The sequence below is a fragment of the Mya arenaria genome, chromosome 5, assembly GCF_026914265.1.
Source record: "Mya arenaria isolate MELC-2E11 chromosome 5, ASM2691426v1".
NCBI classification, from domain to species: domain Eukaryota; kingdom Metazoa; phylum Mollusca; class Bivalvia; order Myida; family Myidae; genus Mya; species Mya arenaria.
In genome coordinates, this window is record NC_069126.1 from 15,887,295 (window position 1) to 15,908,611 (window position 21,317).

Consider the following 21,317-nt stretch of genomic DNA (forward strand, 5'->3'; position numbering starts at 1 on the left):
CTAGAGCACATTTAAAGTAATATATATTCTAGTTAAACAAATCCACTGTTTAAAAAAATCATATATTTAATCGATGGTATCATTTGCCTTCAGCAAACAAGTGATTAGTAAATCAATGCAACACCTTTGTCTAAATTTTATCCAATACTTTGTAGTAAAGAGTAACAAATAATGCTAACAAATCTTTAATTGTATTTCAAAAACAATTTGTTAATTTGTAATGTTTCTTGCCAAAAAAAAAAACAATGAAAAAGACAACACCTGGCTGACAAAAAATAATAGGGGTTGAAAAGTCTTTGATAAAGGGGTTGAAAAGTCTTTAATATTGCAATTAAAATATGTCAACTAGGGGTTGAAAAGTCTTTGATATAGGGGTTGAAAAGTCCAAACAGGTAGGGGTTGAAAAGTCTTTGAAATAGGGGTTGAAAAGTCTTCGTTTTGAGAAGGGGTTGAAAAGTCTTGGGGTTGAAAAGTCCTGCTCCCCTTATTTTAAGCGTTTGATGGTGTTTATCTCTATTGTGAACGAAGTTGCACAGTCCAAGAAGTTTGTTCTCAGTGAAAGTAAAGGTTATTTATTAAACATTTAATTTACTATACATGTTTTTTTTTTAATGTCCATGTATGTGCATTCATTCACGGACCTATCCATGATTCCTTACTGAAATAAATGTATCTATCTATAATGATGAGACGAGCACTACTAGTACGGGCACTGATAAAATTTAATGAAATAAACTGTTGTCTGGTCCGTTAGACTCTAAAAATTATAATATAAATTGGATAAAATCTTCGAAAAAGAAGACAACGGTAAGATAAAAGTTTCAAATAGCACAGTACATATTTGGTTTTCGAAAGCGTAATCAATATGTGTGAGTTAATTACGCAGCTGACCACCTTTCAATATTTGTAATCATTACTATTATGCGGATGTTTGATTTCGGATACTACAACATATTGCATACAATAATATTTATTTTATAGATGTGATAATGCACTTGTGTTTTTCTTGTTTCATAGTTTTACCATCAAAAACACCTTTTCCCCCAGCTTAAATGTTATTTATTAATTAAGATTGGAATGAAACACAGGTGTTCACCATTTTGTCTTTAATGCAATGAAATTGAGTACACTACTACTTTCTTTTTGTTAACATGAATTAGGAAATAACATTAACAATTTATAAGTTTCACTTAACACCCAAATTCAGTAATAGGACACAAATAAGTGTAACAAAACTGAAAAATATAAACTTTAAGTTAATGAAAAACAAGGTTTACCACTTGAAAGTATAGTCATTTCTTATTAAGGTATATTAATAATAAACAGCACCATAGTCTTCGCATTTTCGGTGTAAACAGCAAAACAACAGCTGTCACAGTAACGAAATATCCTGTTAATACATACGTTATTATGATACTTGTGTCTTATTATCACGGGTTAATAAAAGTATAATTTGCCACAAACTTATGTTTTTATCTGTTTTCCAAGAAAATAGATATTTACCATGAATATTTATCTATGACAAAGCATTTAACGTAGAACAGATCCAAACAAGGGTATACGCAGAAAAAAAACAATTTTAACGTTTTATGACAACTTTATTTGGCAACTAAGAAACGTACTGACAACTTTATCAAACATACTTATTATAGTCAAATTTATATTATTTGTTTTACAACTATAATTGATATGATCTATATTGCTTTATATAAACTAAAGTATCAGTTAGTCAAACATTGTTTTTATAAGGTAAAAATCACATTTTCTACGAATGTTTAAATGTAACGTATGTATCAGTATACTGTTATATTACACAATTGATGGAGAACATGTTAATAAACAGTTAGATAATACTGCTATAACGTTTTTAACGTGGGATATTTGTTTTAAATTATTTATCATTCTGTTGTTGACACATGTTTAGTGTACTAGCATTTTATTTCATGAAAATATCTCAGTTTTGATAACAATAATTGTACAAAACATTGTAAACGAACAGTTCAACTAGGTATTTAAAAAAACTGTGATTAAACTATGAAAGTGAAACACTGAAACAACTACAAAAGACAAGGTTGAATCTAATATTAACACAAAATCAAAATAAACTTGCTTAAATGAGCAAATACAATGTAACGTATGTATCATAAGAACCTTCACTTAATACTTAAATGAAGTGCATATGTTATGAATCGCCAATAATTCATTCCTATGTCATGAAAAACTTCACATTAGCTCATCAATACTGTTGAAATGTTTTAAACGTGCAGAGTTGCACATGGTAAGCCATAGCTAACAGTCACATTTGGTGGTAACGTATGTATTATTATGTAAGTCACTCTATCAGTTTACATGAAAACATGTCCTGTATCTTCTCTGCTTCTTCTGTGGAAAGTCTGAACAGTCTTTCCGATTTCCCGGAAGGAGAAAGAGACTGTACACGGCAAATTATGTAGGGATGGAAACCGGATACGAAATCGGTATCCGGATATTCGTATCAAGTATTCGAATACTATCCGGATACTCGTATCAAATTGTTTTCATAATAAGTAAATTTCCTGTCATATGTCACCCACCTTCTGTTATTTGACATAATTGTCCACTTAGTTTATAATTCGTCATATGGCAATTTCACTTTTTCATTCATTCTTTCTCAGTCTTAATAATTTATAATGTTATAATCAAAGCTAAACAACTCATTTTACGTCATAAAACTCATGATGAATACCACATAAACACCTCCCGAATTTGATAGTCACTTCAGCCGAGGTGGTTGCTTGGTTACTGCCACTTGCTTTCGAGTTTGTTATTTATCAGCAGGTTTCATGTTAAATGACGCTTTGATTATTTGATAGTTGATTGTAATTTTATTTCATAACATTGTTTGATTTAATGCAATACCTACAATTTCTGTGGTGTTTTGTAATGAAGGATATAATTGCGGAAAAGATAAGAAGACAAAAAGACGACAACACTTTTACCATCCTCGGATTTTGTGAAATACTTCCAAACACTCGAAGTCAATGTTGGAGGCATATTTCCGTAGTCGTGATACAAGAATAACGATTAATTATTCAAAACACAATTACAAGATGCAAAATGATGGACATTTGATTGAAAAGTGAAAAGATAAACAAATTTGTATTTATTGTTTAGATAGCAATAATTTCTTCATGCATATTCATCAAAAATACGATTGGTCATTAATAGCTTTGCACGACCCTTAACTTGTGATTGGACGATCAATTCCTACGGATTAATGATCAATCAGTTTAATATCAACTAGTGCCAATTAGTGTCTATTAAGCACATCTGAGATTATAAAACAACACTTGTCATAGTAAACAATGTTATAGAACTTCACAGGGTGCTGCACAAGAACACAATATCACGCCTTTTGCAAACACCCAATTAGCAGACGATTTGTGACACATACCCGCTTCGCGACAGACACTGTTGATCACCTGAAAAATTTCATCTGAAAAGTTTTATAACAATTGCTATGTCTCTGCTAAGCTATTTCATTGAAGTTTTAATTCTTAACGAATATTCGAATACCCATTTTGGTATCCAAATACTTGCGTGATATCCGGATATCCGGATACTCGGATATTCGCTTCCATCCCTAAAATTATGTCATTTGATTCAATCCAGATACGGTCTTCATGCTGTGGCCATTTGTACATTTCCTTCGCGCGTGTCATAAAATTGATTTCTAACTCAGCTTTGTCAATATCATTATCAACGACCTGGCCGATGTACCATTTGCTCTCATATAATGAACTGCTTTTTCAGATTGATCTGTTTCTACAGTTGTTTGCCTTACCCCTACTGTGGTTTTGGTCTCTGGTCCATTATCTTGCGTGACACAATCTATGGCATTGTCCTCGTTATCATTCTTCGTATGATCATGTGTATCTGCGGTTGTATGTGTGAATATTTGTTTTTGCCATGTGGAACAGTAGTTGCCTGAGAGACAAATATGACAATAACATGTTTCCCTTGTCATTATTATGTTTACTTCTTTGGACATACCGACTGCATGCATTTTCATGGTCCCTTTCACTGGTTTTGCAGTGATTAATCCCATTGCATTTTGTTTTTTCTGTGTCTCTGTCTTTGAAACATATATGAATTTGACACCTTTCATGCTTGACATTATCCCCCATTTGAAAAATTCTTCAGCGTCTTGTATGATAGTGTGTCCTTGTTTTATGGCATCGTCTGCCATACGCTTGACTGTGCCGCCTAATCCGTCACAGGGGCCCTTCCCATGGCTCAAAGTAGTTCCACCTTGCCCCTGACTGGTATATGCTTAGATGGTTTACTATGGTGTAAAAAGTGAACCTATTTCTGTATTGGCTTGATGGGGAATCTTTCCAATAATGAATGGTAGACAAGTTCGGTTTCATCAATTTAAGTAATGGCATCAATTGGTCAAGGAAAGCACACACTGTGCTTGCTGAGTGGGACATCTCATCACTGACAACGACGAAACTCTGATGGTTGAGTTCACCAGAAGCCTTGTAGTAAGCCACTATTGGATGTAGTGTAACAGTTGCTTGGTTCCAATAGGCTGTTTGAACCTCATTCAGTGATCGGCAGGCAAAATTTTCTGCGAAATCCATTTGAAGCATGATATCGTCATCACCTAGGTTTTCCTTGAGAGTTCTAACTTGCTTGTACTGTTCCTTGACACGTGAAACGTGATCAACAAATGCCTTTAGCTGCTGTTTCATGTCCTGTCTGAATGTATTGCAATCAATGTTTTGTTCGATCACTTTCATTCTCATCTTGCCTTTGCTCTCAACCTTTTTCCAGGTTTTAAAATTGACATTTTCTGGCAAATTCTCGAGAATATTATCTAATTCATCTTGTCGGGCAATAAGGTGTTCTGGATTTTGTCCAATTTTGATACCAAGTTTACGGAGGGACTGGATCTTTAACGCCATATTTTGATGATGGACACACTGGCATGTATTTCTTGATATGAAAGATGTGAGCAAAATATTCTTTGGGCGCAGACGTTGAAATGTTGTTTTAGATAGTTTTGTTCCAGGGTTTTCTGACAAGAACTTGTCATACAGATTCCCAACATAATCTGTCAAAACTCTTGTTTGCTGCTTTTCTCCTGACTCTGTCTTCTTAGCATCGGCCTTTCCTGGTTGGGAACGGCTGTTATCATCCCGACTTAGAAACTCGATTACCTGACTTTTCAGATTTCTCGCTATGCACAGACGACTTTCACTGTGCGTGATATTGACCAAATTTTTGTCCATCACTTTAGCCAATGATTTTCTAGACAGACCTGTCTGTCGCTGTATTTGATTCAGACACCTATATTTTCTTGCTATTCTACCGGATACAATTCAGTGCAGCCCTTGTTGCCTTTTTGCTGATGTTGATTCTCGTGCTGATTTAATTTCAGACATGACAGTGTTACTTAACAATAATTTTCTTCTAATAGCTTGTTTGCTTTTAGGTGTAAGTTTCAAACTTTGGAGGTCTGCTTCTGTCTGTTTCTTTGGTGTACTATTCACAGTTGTATTGTGTTTCACTTCATTTAGTCTCTTGCTTATGCGTGATATCTTGCGATTCCGGACTTTAAGTTTCTTTCTCAGACTCTCATTCAATTCCTTAAGTTGTCTTACTTTCTTGTTAGACCTTGCAAGCGCTCTGGCTTTCACTGTTTTTATACCCCTTGATTTATTACTATATGTTGGTAACCTAACGATAATTCAACTTGGTTCTTGTAGCTCTTGTTGTGTTCCTTGAGGAGTACCGCTTTCGTATCCACTAAGTTTCGTTCACTTGAGATAAACCATCTTGTTGTTGTTGTTTACGCATTCTGGATAATCGGTTCCTTAATTTGTTTTTTGAGTTTCTTTCAACCCTTTTTCTCTCTGATAGTGTGAATGCAGGTTTATAGTAACCGCGCTGTCGAACCTTTTCTTTCTCTAAAAACGCTGACCCTTTAGCCTTTTGTCTCTCTCTATACGCCTTTTGTATTTCACTCCTTGATTTCGCCATTCTGAAAGACCAATATAAAAGTAACGTAAGTATCGATACATACGTTTCCAACATGTTTGGCCAAAAGTTCCGCCTGTAAACTTTTCTTTGAATGTCTTACTTATTCTAATATGATGTCAGCAGGTTTAATAAAAATATTAAAACTAGGTTTGTGATAAAGAAGTGCAAACAATTAGAAAAATTGGCTCGATCTGTCAATATTGTACTTCACATATTTCTGTACAAACTACTATCAATGAAATAATCAAATTTAATTCAATTATAATCAATGACGTATGTTTTTTCATCACTACTGCACATATCAATATGTATATGCAATTAGTATTACTAAAAAATAAAATAAATCACTATTTTATTACTTATATCAGTGCTTTAACATAATGATACATACGTTACTACTGGTCACATATGTATCACTATATTGTCATCCTTAGCTCCCCTTTCCTCTAAGCTTTAGACTCCACGTGAGTTGAAATCATAAAATATCATTGTTTTCACATTTAAAAGACAGTTTTTATATAAACTAAATATTAAAAACAACAAAATAGTTCATACCTGCAAATCAGCCTCTCTGCTTCAAATTATGTTAAGACAAGAAACGTCCGAAAAACATACAGCTAGTAAATATGACCTTCCATATTTAAATCATGGCGGTTTACAAACTTCAAATCGGGTAAAGCTAGGTGATATTATGTTTATCGATTGTTTCGAATTAGTTTCGAATTATTTGGTATCGTAAGTATCGGTAACGTATGTATTATTTTATCATTTTAATAACAATATATCGGCTGTTAAATACCAACCATGAAAATGTGTTGATTTTGAGACAATCACTTTGCCATTAGCTATTCATTGGAGCAGAAACGTTTCAATAAATACTTCATGCCTATTAGAAAATAGTCAGTAACGTATGTATTATAATTTTTCAAACCATTGAATTGCTTGTACAAAATCGGTTCCATATATTTTTGACATACTAAGAACTAATTAAATCAAATTGAATTATATTTGGTATGCTAGAAAGAAATTAAATACTGAATTAATAGTGTATTCTTACTGCCTTTAGATAACTGAATGACGTGCTGCATTTTGTGGTAACGTATGTACTGATATGCTGTCGTCACGTTTTTACAACCTTTTTCAATGAGAATAATATGATGTATCAAAGATTTCTGATTTTGATAACAATGGAAATGTTTATTTCTTTTGAAAACTGAGTTTAAACGTGTTTTATATGCATTTTTTAACTGTTGCTTAATGTCAGAAGATTAAAAATCACAACTGGCGTCAGTAACGTAGGTATCGTTTTGGTGCAATTAGAAAAATAATATTTAATTACCAGCAAACTGATATAAACAACATTAGTTCTCCAGTAACTGGCCTATGGTCCTCTACATGTGTGACTTGTGTTATCAACACTGTAGACCTGTAGAACCTTAGAGACACCAGAACACCTGTTTGGGCCCTATAAATGAATTTGGGTGTTAAGCCACCTGCTTTACCTCTCTACATTTTCACTTATGAATCGTTTAATTTTGTAGGGTCCTGTCTACTGATAATCGACAAGCAGTAAAACATCACAGAGTATGAGAGCTTGATTAGCCTAAATTGGGCTAAATGTCATTCCTGGTAAGTTGGCAGTTTTTGCTAATCTCATTTCATTTATTAATTCTTTGATATGAAGACAAGGAAGAAAATAGCCTGTATACATGTAGTTGAGCTGCGCCGACAGTAGGTTACTGGTTGACTGTACATTTCCGAACCGGGCACAAATCCCGAACACCTGCTAAAATACTCTCTAACCATGATCAATGATCTAGATCATACAGAGGCTTGCCTGAGTCACACTTGTGAAATTTGTGTTTGTAAGTATTTTTCTTAAAATGCTATTCAATGTGAATACGCTTTAAGATCAAAATGTAGCACACGGGGGAATAACGTCAGAGGGCGCATGTGTACCTTTGAGGCTTTGCAGTTATGTTAACGTACATTTAAGATATTTATGAATAGAAATCATGCTTTACATTTGAATCACATGTTTTAAAAAAACATAGGAAATAATAAATAACTTTGAAACTAAGTGTTTATTTAATGTAGCATACCTATTAATTATAACTGTATGACCATGTAATTTTCAATTTTCAAGTGTTCGGTATTCGTGCCCTCCATAGCATAAATTTAAGGGTGATTTACTGTCCATAAAATGGATGTTTTTCGACATAAAATCGATGAAATCGTGAATCTGTACTTTGTCAGATGTTTTCACATTAACCAAAGATCTTTCATACAAAATTTTAACTTACTACAACAAAAACTCTCCAAGATAATTGTAAAAGACCTCAAAAAGTGTTCAGATTTGTGACCTTAGCCAGTAAGCATTTTGACAAATTGTTTTTCATTGGGACTGATTCAACTACTTAAATAAACTTAATTTTAATAGATATATCACCATCTAATTAAAGGGATTTCATGCCTTTCTGGCCTTTAGGAAGATTCATAAATCATAAAGGCAAGCCGCATCTAACTGCAAAATGCGGAGTAAATAGTCCAATGAGAAAATGTGTTGTATCATGTGATCAAAATGTTGAACAATGATTGGACATCTCACAGAGAAGCAAAAATGCCAAATCTTCAGAAATCATAACTACAAAAATTGTAATTTCTGCTAACTACAAAAATTGTAATTTCCGCATCTTGTAAAAAGGTGTGTGACCAAATTACCAAGATTAAATACTAAAACCGTTGCTACTGAAAACATGGGATTTTGTAGCTTCCACATTTGGAAGTGAGGCCATCGATATCACCTTTAAGTCTCAATATTTTGAGATGAAGCCTATAGCATATACTTATATCAAAATATAGTATACCGTAAACTACTAAAAATCTTTGATTTTTTTTGTCATAATGCATTGAAAATAGTTTTACTTATTACAATCTTAAAAACTGACTTGCTTAAGCAAGATTAGATAGATAAGTCAGGAAGTGAGATAATTACTTGTTTATATAATTATCAAATGCAATATTTGATTTACGGTAAATGAAGATTTGTTGTTTTATTCCCTCAATATTATTGAAATCAGAACTGCAGTAGATCCAGAGAAAAGGTGTCAAGCCCGACAGATTCACCACCTTATGACACGGAAACTTACCTCAAGAAACCAGTGAGTTAAAGGTTTTTAAACCCAATAAGTAAAATAACTATTAATGCATATTCATGGTCGTATTTAATGTATTATATATATATATCTACTTTTGAGTAAATTTTAGTTTACGTTTCATAATGTCTTACTTAAACAATATACAGTCTTTAAACAAGAAAATCAATATACGGTAAAGTACAAGAATTACTGTATATGGACATTAATAGGTTTTATGGAAAACTTTGATCTGAGAATAACTTGTATTGTTTGTATTGGTGAACTTTTAAGCATTATTTGTATACTGGTACTTGCAGACTGAGGCTGATGCTACTCCACTAGGCAGCCAGCATTCATCACGAGGGGAATTCCCCAATATAATGCTGGAATATGGCAATGAGCCACTTCAGTACGATATATACACTACCATAGGTGAGGGTTACCAGTAGTTTAAGCTGCCCTCTTCATTGAGATAAGTATATTATGACATCTTTATGACATAATCAGACTTGTTCAATGTGTTTTGTAAAGTTATGTGTGAAGTCCATGACTGTTATTTAAAAGAAAAAGCTGTCTTCTGTCTGAATGGCAGTGACTTAAATGTTACTTTTTCCTGAAGTAGTCTTTTCTTCTGTTTTAATTATGCAAATTGAAAGCATAAATTTACAAAAGAATCATCATTTAAAGCATTATTGAAATCTAAGCTTTCACCACATTAATTTTTGTCATATAAATAAACTGAACAATTTCAAAGCATTTACCTACATTTCAATACATGCAAATACATTCAGCAAGTTCAACTAGAATTTTTACTTGGGTTGTTTTTTATGTAGGTAAAGGCTTGAATGATGCAGCCACAATATCGGTGGCCAGACACGTAGCATCTGGGCATAATGTTGCCATCAGACAGATAGATCTCGACAGTCCCGAAATAGACTTTGAAACCCTGCAGGTATGTTGAATGATACACAAGAATTTATGATTTACATGGACATGTTTGTAAGGGTATTCAAGCCATCTTTATATTTTACCTTTTACTGCTGGAAATACTGTAAAAATTATCTTTACCAGTAAGGCATCTTCATAGAATGATAAAGGACAATCAGTGAATTTATCAAAATATAATTTCACTGTCTCTTACATTAAAGCCTGTAACTGTTTGCTTTCAAAAAACAAATGTAAACACACATATAGTCCTTGGAAGAAAAATTAATTACATCATTTCCGGTATGACATCATTCAGCTACAATTTGGCGCAATTTTAATTCAATTTGGAATTAATAAAAAATTTAATGGATATCAAGCATGAAATGATAAAAAATGATAGTTTCAGTGTAGGTTTACAATATGTTTAACTTCGTGAACACCAAAAGTAAAAATTCACTGTTGGCAAAGCAATTTGTGAAATAAAACTTGGTGCTCAAACGGTGAAATGTATTTCTATCTTACAATGAAACAAACAATTATCATCTATATAAGTTGTAAAAACTGGTAAAGTGAGACTTAAAAGGCACTCGTCATAGGCATTGCTGTTGGGGCTCATTTATTGAAGTTTTTTTATAACTTATAAACCCATGTACATGGTTAATTCTCAAAAATACAGAAAAAAAATTAAAAAAAACGCCTCACATTTAAATCATAGCAAATATAATCATATGAAAAAGGTGGTACCGGTAGTCCTTCTATCCATTTCAGCATGAGATAGTTGTGTGCAAACAACTGAACCATGAGGCAATCCTGCCCTACTACACATCATTTGTCCATAACAACGAGGTCTGGACTGTCATGCCTCTCATGGCATATGGTGAGCTTTACTTGAGTACAACTCATATGCATAATTTAAGTTTAAAATTCTGAAATAATTAAATATTCAAAGGGTTTGACTGTTTCTTCAAATGGATTCTTAGAAAAAGATGTCTTAAAGTCTCAGAAGTAGAAAATTTCAGGTATGCAAGAACAAAAACCAAACATGTGTGTCAGATCCAGATTGAAAAATCTGACCCTCAGGCTCAATGTGTTGCTTGTAACTGGGTGAGCCTCGTTACTGTCTTCTACACATGCCCTCGGGTGAAATTGTTTGATGCAGACCATAAACACATCACAAAAAAATTTATTCTTAATAAATTCATAAACAAAATTATTTCATTAAAATGAACCCTATGTGGAATCCTTTAAATTCCAATTTAACTTGCAGGATCTTGTCGGGACTTGATGCACGCCTACTTTAACAGTGGACTACCAGAGCAGAGTATCGCTTACATACTACGAGACATTCTCAGTGCCCTTGAATATCTGCATGGTCGAGGTATCATTCACAGGTAAATAGAATAATCAACGAGTTGCCAGTTGCCAATAAAGCAATCAGCTGACCAATGAAAGATGGTTTCGGTGTATTTTTTGCTCGACTATTCGAAAAATATGGAGAGCTATTCTACTCACCCAAGCGTCGGTGTTGGCGTCACACCTTGGTTAAGGTTTTGCATGCAAGCACACATAGGTTAATATCTCAGCAACTACTTGAGGTATTGCACTGAGACTCTATACAATGGTACTCAACCATCCAACCTACTTAATTAACCAAGTTAGAAAACTTTAGTTTGCATTAATGCAAATAATAGGCCTTTATCATTCGACTTAGAAATTCTGGTTAAGGTTTTGCATGCAAGCACACATAGATTAATATTTCAGCAACTACTTGAGGTATTGCATTGAGACTTGATACAATGGTACTCAACCATCAGACCTACTTAATTAAGCAAGTAAGAAAACTCTAGTTTGCATTTAATGCATATCATAGGCCTTTATTATTCCACCTGGAAATGCTAGTTTAGGTTTTTGCGTGCAAGCACACACAGGTTAATATCACAGAAACTACTTGAGGTATTGCATTGAGACTTGATACAATGGTACTCAACCATTCAACCTACTTAATGAACCAAGTAAGATAACTCTAGTTTGCTTTAATGCAAAAAATTGCCCTTTATTTTTCGACTTAGAAATTCTGGTTTAGGTTTTGCGTGCTAGCACACATAGGTTAATATCTCAGCAACTACTTGAGGTATTGCATTGAGACTTGATACAATGGTACTCAACCATCCAACCTACTTAATTAACCAAGCTAGATAACTCTTGTTTGTATTAAATTTAAATAATAGCCCCTTTTTTGACATAGTAATTCTTGTTAAGGTTTTGCATGTAACCACTCTTAAGTCAATACCAAAGTGAATACATCATTTATTGCATTGAAACTTTACACACAGGCTCCCAACCATTTAACCTTCTTCTTTAATCAAGTAAGATAACTCTATCTTTCATATTATATAATTTTTGCCCCATTATTATGAGACTTAGAAATTCTGGTTAAGGTCTTGCATGTTAGCACACATAGGATAATATCTCAGCAACTACTTGATGTATTGCGTTGAGACTTTATACGATGGTATTCAACCACCCAACCTAATTGAATAACCAAGTTAGATAACAATATTTTGCAAATAATGGCCCTTTATTATTAGACTAAAAAAATCTGGTTAAAATTTTCCATGTAACCACATTTATGTTAATATCTCAGCACATCATGTATTGCATTGAAATGTAATTTAACAGTGATTCATGCATGTTTCGCCAAAACTTTTTAATCCTTACATTGAAAAGCGGCGGAATAGTCGAGCGCACTGTCTCTGTGACAGCTATTGTTTATTTCAGTATTTAGGGAAATGACCTATGCATTCAGAATTGTTAATCTCGCATGGTTTTTCACCTAATTCGGAGTTTATTTTCTTAATTCATTATGGATGTGAAATATACCAAAAGACTCTTTTTAGCCAATTATTTGCGAGCTTTAATAACTTCAATAAGGATAAACAATATTGATTCAAATAGAACATATTAAATTGAAAATAGATATATGTTTGGGAAAAAACTGTCCTTTTGTCATTGGGAACTTAACCTTATATTGGCTACAAAAATGTCAACCCAAACCCCTGGGTATTTTGTAAATAAATGATGGCACATGGGTGCATAACTAAATAGATGTGTGAAAGACCTTGAAACAGTGCAAGTAAATCATTTGAAAATGACTTCATACATGTGGTAAGGGGTGTTTTTAATTAAAATTGTTTTGAATTTTCAGGAAATTTATGTAACTATTGACATGTAAAAGTCTACAAGAAACATTTTAAACATGTTTTATTCATGTGATATTTTAATTTAAGTTAAATACAGATGTATATAAAGCATGTGCAGTTACTGTTTAAACAACGGATATTTCTATTCTGTTTGCAGAAGTGTAAAAGCTAGTCATATATTGATATCAGCTGCGGGTCGCGTCTGTATGTCAGGTCTACGTAACTCCTGTCGTCTCATAGAGCATGGAGAATGGAACCACTCCATCTATGTGTACCCTAACCACCCACAGAAAATGCTGTGCTGGTTCAGTCCGGAAATATTGGAACAGGTTTGTAGTGTTGTAAGACTTATTATTAAAATAAGTATGTTCGTTAAATAAGTATGTTCGTTTTTGTTTAAGGTCTGCCTGCACTCATTTGCTGCATAATGGCTTGACTTTGCTGTGACCCTCACACTACTTAAAGAGTTTTTTTAAGTCATAGGTGACATGAGATAGAAGTGAATGCAATTTCCAATCCCATCTAGATATTTATAAGCAGAGTGGAAGAAACAGAGTGAGATACAAGGTACAGAGTGAGATACAAGGTACAGAGTGAGATACAAGGTACAGAGTGAGATACAAGGTACAGAGTGAGATACAAGGTACAGAGTGAGATACAAGGTACAGAGTGAGATACAAGGTGATGCAGGTGGGATACTCTAGCTCCTTTCAAAGAGACCTCTTAGTTCTTTGACGTGCCCGGTGTTTAGAACTTATACTCAAAAGACAGCTGTCAAGGATGTAACCAGTTACTGAGCACTCCAAATTTCTCAATACTATCGTCTTATGCTGTGAGCTAGGCAAAGAATCTACTGAAACAAATTGACATGTTTCAGTATGACCTGGGACCTTTCTGTGACCCTCAAAGCAGATGCTTAAGACTTTAAACCAATAACACTTAGCTCTAACTTAATTACTTTGCATCAGTAATTGTTACACTTCTGGCTGTGTAAACTGCAAAATTTGATATTAAGCCAGCCAAGGTAAATTTTACAAGAGCGATGCTTTCAGGCTTTTTTTGGCCAATTACAGCATTTATTACTGTTTTGATACATGCAATTGTAGCTATAGTTTATACTAATTTCCTTGAGCTTGATGGTTACAACAGCTGGTAGTTTATATCACACTACAGTCCCCCATTCCTGGCAGTCCCCCATTCCTGGCAGTCCCCCATTCCTGGAAATCGGTACTGATGCCCATATTGAGAGGCCATGAAACCCATCCCTGGTAGGGATGGAACCCACGACCTCTTGGGTCAGTGGCGGCCATCTATACCAACTAGATCAATCTCAACCTCAACCATATTGTAGATGTAGCTTTTCTTTCTTTATGAGAGCGTATGTTCCTTACCTATATTAGTATTTTCATTTGTTTGTTTCAGAACTTGACAGGTTACGACACAAAGACAGACATCTACAGTCTGGGTATAACAGCGTGTGAGCTGGCCAATGGTTATGCCCCCTTTACTGATATGCCTCCAACACAGGTGGGTTAGTAAGATGTTCATGCATCTGCAAAAGCCAGGAATGGTAGTTGGACTTGGCCCTTTTATTTAAGCAAAAATAAACAATAGCTTTTAAGCATTTAGGTTGTGGTGAATTAACCTTTTTTTAACTGTTTAGAGAACCGGTACAATCATCTAAAAATGCAAATTTAAGTTCATAAATTGATATTTTAAAATATAACTTCTAAATGCAAAAATCAGATTATCATTATAACTTCTAAACTCACATTTAGGATTAAAACTTTTAACTGCAAAATCAAGATTATAGCTTCTTAGCTCAAATTTAAAATTGTAAGCTATAAATTCAAATCTGAGATAATAACTTCTTTATGCAAGTGTAAGATTTATTAAATGCAAACTTTAGATTGAAACTTTTTAATTCAAATTTATGGTTATACAGTAACTTTTAATTTCAAATTTAAGATGAAAAGTTCTATAATCAACATGTTATGAAGATTGAATAAAATTTCCTCCAGAGTGTGTTAAAAAATCTTAATTTTTAATCTGTCCATTTGTTTTTGTAAAATTGAGATTTATTTCATGGAATGATATGCAAGTAAATATCAGTATACTTTTTGATTAATTTCAATTTCCTACAATGTTATTTTCCAAAATTAATAAATTCGTGCAAATGTTCATTCTGTTTTCTGAAATTTAATACAAAACTTAACTATCATCTTCATTAGAAATAGTTTTTATGGCATGTCAATATCGGTCACTATATAGTGCCTATTTTAAAAAAACTGGTAATCTCTTTTGAGATATTGGTTATAGTTTATTGTTCGAAAAAATGACATCTATTTGAAACATGACATCTATTAAAAAAATGACCATTGAACTTTTACCTTTACCATGATGTTATTACTGATTTTTGTGCCTTTTTCCTGTTCAGATGTTGCTGGAAAAGTTGAATGGTACCAAGCCTGTGTTGGCGGACTCCACTACCATTGGCGATCTGACTGCCGATGAGAATGTCACTGACCCTGGTGAGTCTGAAACAGGGGTTAGGTTTAAAAATTTCACTGGGAATGACATACAAAAACTTGACTGTAAGGCTATATTCTGTGTCTTTAGACAAACTGTTACTTTTAATCACTAAGTTTAAAGTAAAAAGATGTCCAATTTTGGCAGGAATTAGTTCGTTTTATATTCATTTAACTTGGTGCTTGATCATTTTATACAAAATCATAGCAACAATTTTTTTCTAATTTTAGTGTTACTTTAAGAAATATCCTTTTGGGAAACAAAGTCAAATGTTGATTAATCTCCATGCATCTACATTTTCATGTTCGTGACATCAAATCATGCATTAAGTTTTAACATCAAGCTTTTATGCTGATATCCTTAGATCTTTTTTAAATGTTGAGATATTTACTTAAAATATTTGCGATTGATTCCTACAAAATTAATAAACATGAATATTTATCAAAATTGGCATAAGTCATTTTGACCGAAGATCTTGTGTCACTGCCTGATATGCCTTAAAGATTAAGTGAAGGGTTGAATGATTTAAAATTCCGAAAAGTTTTTAATAATCTGCTTTGAGTTGGTGTTCTGGGGCGGTATTCATAAAACTTCTTTATTTATTTCTTAACGTGGGTTGATTCCCTTAAGTCTTCATATTCAAATTTAAAGAAATGTATAAGTGTGTGTAACATAAAAGTATGTATCTTTTATAATTCTATTAAAAAGAAAGTATTTCAGCTATAATTCACTTATTATATCATATAATTGGAGAGATACATAAGTTAGAAAATGCCTTTAAAAGTTTTATGAATACCACCCTTGATATGACAAAAAATATTCACTCCTTTGCAGTTTTCACATTTTTCTAACAGTAAGTTAGAATCTAAAATTCAATTTTATTTTAAACTTTTCTATACATTTCTGACATTACAGAAGACTCTGGTATAGACAATGTGTCTTACGCCCTCCAGAAGAACAGCGCCCTGGGTTACGCCTACAGTAGAACTTTTTCACCAACCTTTCATCACTTTGTGGAACTGTGTCTGGAGAGAGATCCTCAAATACGGTATCTTGTTGTGTTACACAGAATATGTGGATTGTTTCCAGGCAATTTTATTAAACTTAAAACAATGATGAAAATGTATGGAACTGTATTCAGATATTATTTAACATACGGTCATTGTTAACCAGGTTTACACATAGTGAAACATGGTTATAAGAATGATGAACACCGTTGTTAGGGCAGGCGGACAGCTGGGCGGCGTCACACTCACCTATGAAACTGAATAATTTCAGTAAGAGTTGACCAAACTTGGTATAAAGGAAGTGTTTATGGATACCTTTCATGGGATTGCATTTGGGGTCCCTAGAGTCATGCTCAAAGTCACTGTTACTAAAAATAGAAAAACGGTTAAAACAGAATAACTTTAGTTCGGGTTGACATATCTTGTTATTGTTTTGAAACCAGTAAAACTATATAATTATAATCATTTTGTTTTAAAACATAATTGTGTCACAATAACCCCACAATTTATTTTAATTTTATGAATTTGGTTGTATTAAGCTACAAAATAGTTATAAGTAAGTGTAAAACAAGCATGGGAATTCAGGGGTATAAAACCACATAATACGTCTCTAGTCAGTCAAATTGGATGTAATATAGCCAACACATGTTTTCAGACCAAGCGCTGCAACATTGTTGACCCATCCATTCCTGAAGAACCTCCGAAAGAAGAGTACTTCAGTCCTTCCGTCCCTTCTACATCCTGTTACACCACTACTGGACGCTTCAAAATTACCCAAAGGTACTGGTCATTGGCTCTTCTTTACTTCTATTATTGTCCTTAAACAACTCCAAAAGAAGAGTACTATATGCTAGGTCCTTTTCTCCCTACTTTACCCTTTTACACTGCTTCTGGAAGCTGCAAACTGGCAAAAGATGTGGTAACTTGTATTGACTGTTCTTAAGGGAAGATTTGACTTTAATAATTTGAGCATGAGCTGGTATTTTTTTTCAAAGTTTTGTTGGTCAAATGTCAAGGTCAACAAATATTTTTGGGGTCAGTAGGTCAAATGTCAAAATCGCAGATATGATATTAAATTTTGTGAAATGTTCATTTTGGCAGTATCTGTGAAAAGGTATTATGTAGGATCATTTAATACTGAAAATACATGCAATCTTCCTCATGTTTTTGGCAAAGCAGGACTTGGAGGGCGTAATGTTTGAGAAACATCTCTTGCTTCCTGGTGGGTTAGGAGATTTAAAGTTTGAAAAACAACTCCTTGACATTCTTGTAATATTGTTACAAAATCAAAATGACATAGCTTTGACATGAAATTTTATCAATCATATGTTTAGTTCAAATGACTGTGTTTTTACGAAAATGTTATTTGAATAACTTGCCATAAACATTGCTTCAAAGCATGTTTGTTCAACCAGAAATGATTTAGGTCGTGATGAAATGGAGCATTTTTGTACTGCAGTAGTTTCACATAGGTTATAATCATAAATTCACCGACTGTACTTATATTTATTAGTGCAAAACTATAACATTTTATTTGGACTTTACGTTAATAGATTTAATTTCATATCATGATAAAATGGTCATGGTTTATAAAGTTAAGTCTTATTTTAACTTTATTCTTCCAGTTAAATGCATACCCCATGCATCAGACTTAACGGGCCATTCTGTTTGATAAAACATCTCTTGTAAAATATTTTGTTTAACCGATTTAATGCATGAAATATATTGTGTCGGAGGAGAAAAAAAAGAAGTAAAAAAGAGTTCCAATAAAACTGTTTTAGACAAGTGTCACTCATTTTTTTTAAAAGAAAAAAATCCCAATAATACTCAAAAATCACTGAAGAGTGACAAGACTGAAAATAAATTACATTTTCCATTACATAACTAGAGAAATGGTTTGAAAAAATATCTTGGGGTCATTTCCCATTTTATGTTTTTTCTTCTTTTTTTTTCACACCTCCTTAGCCTAACTACCTCAACTCCTTGACAACATGAAAGCATAGTATGGTTTAGCTTAAATGATTAGACTCCATTAATAGCAAATTCTAAAATTCATAAACAGGTCATGAATTATTCATAATGATTCTGCTACAAATGCTCATGTTATGATTATTCTTTTGAACTAATAAAAGTTTAAGAGCAAGAAATGTACTGTATAGGGCTTCAATTTTTGACGCCTGATTTTTCAGGATTGTTTATGTTTAGCCTGGGGGCTGTTTTGTCAAGAACCCTAGGAGTATTTTCTTACCTAGGAGAGAAACTACACAGTAGAACAGCACTGTTGAAAATGTCTCCTTGGTATGAAATCACTCCTAGGGTTCTTGGAGGAATAACCTCTGGTTTGTTAGTTTTAAACCAACAGGACCATCATCAGAGAAAAACAGTAAATTGAATATATTTTCTGGTTTAGAATTTGCTACTTTATCATAAACTTAATTTTGTGCAATTTAAATGATATACAGTACTTAAATTGTAACTCAGATCATTTCCATATCAAAAATTATGAATTGTACCTCAGTTTTTATATGCTATTATTTTCAGATGACTCTGCTGTGGATGTTCTTGCAGAGGAGATGGAAGACCTACACTTTGATGAAGACTGGGACTTTGATTAATTTAGATAAATTCATTCATTTATAATATATATATATTGTGTAAATAATCAAGTAACATCCTAAAGGATCTACTCATTATAAAGGAAACTGAGGCTTTAACTTATAGTATTTCAGAGGACATACACTCTGATAAACTGAGATTTTGGCTCATAGTTTTTCAAAGGACCTACACTTTGATAAACTGAGACTCTGACTCTTTGATAAATGGAGACTTTCATTGACTCATAGTTTTTCAGAGGACCTACACTTTGATAAACTGAGACATTGACTCGTAGTATTTCAGAGCACCTATGCTTTGATAAACTGAGACTTTGACTCACAGTCTTTCAAAGGACCTACAATTTGATAAACTGAGACTATTTGAAACTTTTGACAGTTAAATTCATGTTTGTTTCACATTTTCTTTACATTACATATTTGTTTAAGATTTACTCATCTTTAAGATCCTGTGGTCTAATCATCTGAACAAAAGCTGAAAAAATGTGCAAATGTATAATTGTTCTGAATTTAGGTAGCTTTGGTTTTTCAGTCAGAAATCCTATATAAAAGTCAGATAAGCATTTTTTTTTCAATATGCAAGGTATAAATGTTCTGCTGGTATAGCCAACAATCAGAGATCTTTTCAACTATAAGTATTTTCTTCGGATTACTTTCTTAAAAACATAATTTGCGTTGTTTATGTCGTAAGATTAAGGGATTCTTCCTAGATATATAAAATCTCTGACTGTAAAGAGCCCCAATAAAGAAGTGGTGCATTTCTTATTGAAATTGCGAATTTATACAAATAATCTATTTATTGATTTTTTTCACTGAAAGCCAAAGAGTGGAAAAAAAGAATGGATATATCAGAAAATCCATTGTCAACAGTTATTGCTACATAAACAATAAAATAAAACAAAATTGAGGCCCCACTACTTGCCCCATATGATAAACAAATCATAGATATGTTGAGAGTTTGCAAATTATTGTCATTGAACAAGTAAATGAGTATTCTTGTTAAGCTAATGTAAATTAGTTTCTCTCTATTTCAATGTGTTTTAAAGAAATAAAATTTATGAGCATTATTTTTTTCACATGTCGCATACCATGCTTTGTTTGTTTATTTGTTAACAGTTTGTACATGATGAGTTTGTAATGCTTAGGTCAAAATAAAGCTTTTGTTCTGTTCGGTATAGTTGTTACTTTTATCATGTTATTTATAACCAGAGCTTAGGCAGTGCGAATGAGCATACCCAATAGTGAGATCTAAACACCTTTTACGGACATTTTCCAGTGATAACAAACTCAGATGTATATGTTTAGAGGTTTACTATGTCAGAAATCTTTGTATTTAACCATGCTGAAAGTAGATCAGGTGGTTAATTCAATGAAGCAATGAAACATTGGGCCTTTCATCTTGGAATTATTCATTTTTAATGCAATTAAAACAATTGACTGGGAATCAATTTGAAATTATGTATAGAAATAACAGGTTAAAACACTATAATTAATTAATATTAATTTTCAGAAGTACTTCTATATATCTGAGGTTGTTTTTGCTAGGAAATGACTGAGGAATTCTGACTGCAATAATGATTTAGCCTGAAGTACCGTTGTTATGTTGATGTTTAAAATAGTGCAGAATATAATAAAATGTGTTAAACTGTTTTATTTGTTTAATTTTTATGTTTTATCTAAAACAATTATTTGTATTTGTGTATGAGTTATTTGAATGAGATTTTGGATAAATTTATGAAAATATGAAATCAAAATAACTCGCAGTAAGTTATAGTCATGAGAGATAATAAGTGTCCATTCATCAACATATTATTAGTATTTTGGCAAAGTGACACCACTGAAAACTGTCGTACAAAAAGCTTCCCAACACTTGCTTGA

At 32.9% G+C, this 21,317-nt stretch overlaps 1 protein-coding gene across 1 annotated transcript; it reads left to right on the forward strand.

The window, feature by feature from the left end:
- Positions 1–712: 712 nt before the first annotated feature.
- On the forward strand, positions 713–20,609 carry LOC128235383 (STE20-related kinase adapter protein alpha-like). Its single transcript, XM_052950193.1, has 13 exons — positions 713–807; positions 7,569–7,656; positions 9,108–9,188; positions 9,482–9,596; positions 9,998–10,116; positions 10,860–10,968; positions 11,359–11,482; positions 13,449–13,620; positions 14,714–14,818; positions 15,729–15,822; positions 16,736–16,868; positions 17,483–17,607; positions 19,369–20,609. The coding sequence occupies exons 2-13, from the start codon at positions 7,645–7,647 to the stop codon at positions 19,440–19,442; spliced, it is 1,263 nt and encodes a 420-aa protein (XP_052806153.1). The 5' UTR covers positions 713–807; positions 7,569–7,644; the 3' UTR covers positions 19,443–20,609.
- The last annotated feature ends 708 nt before the right edge of the window (positions 20,610–21,317 follow it).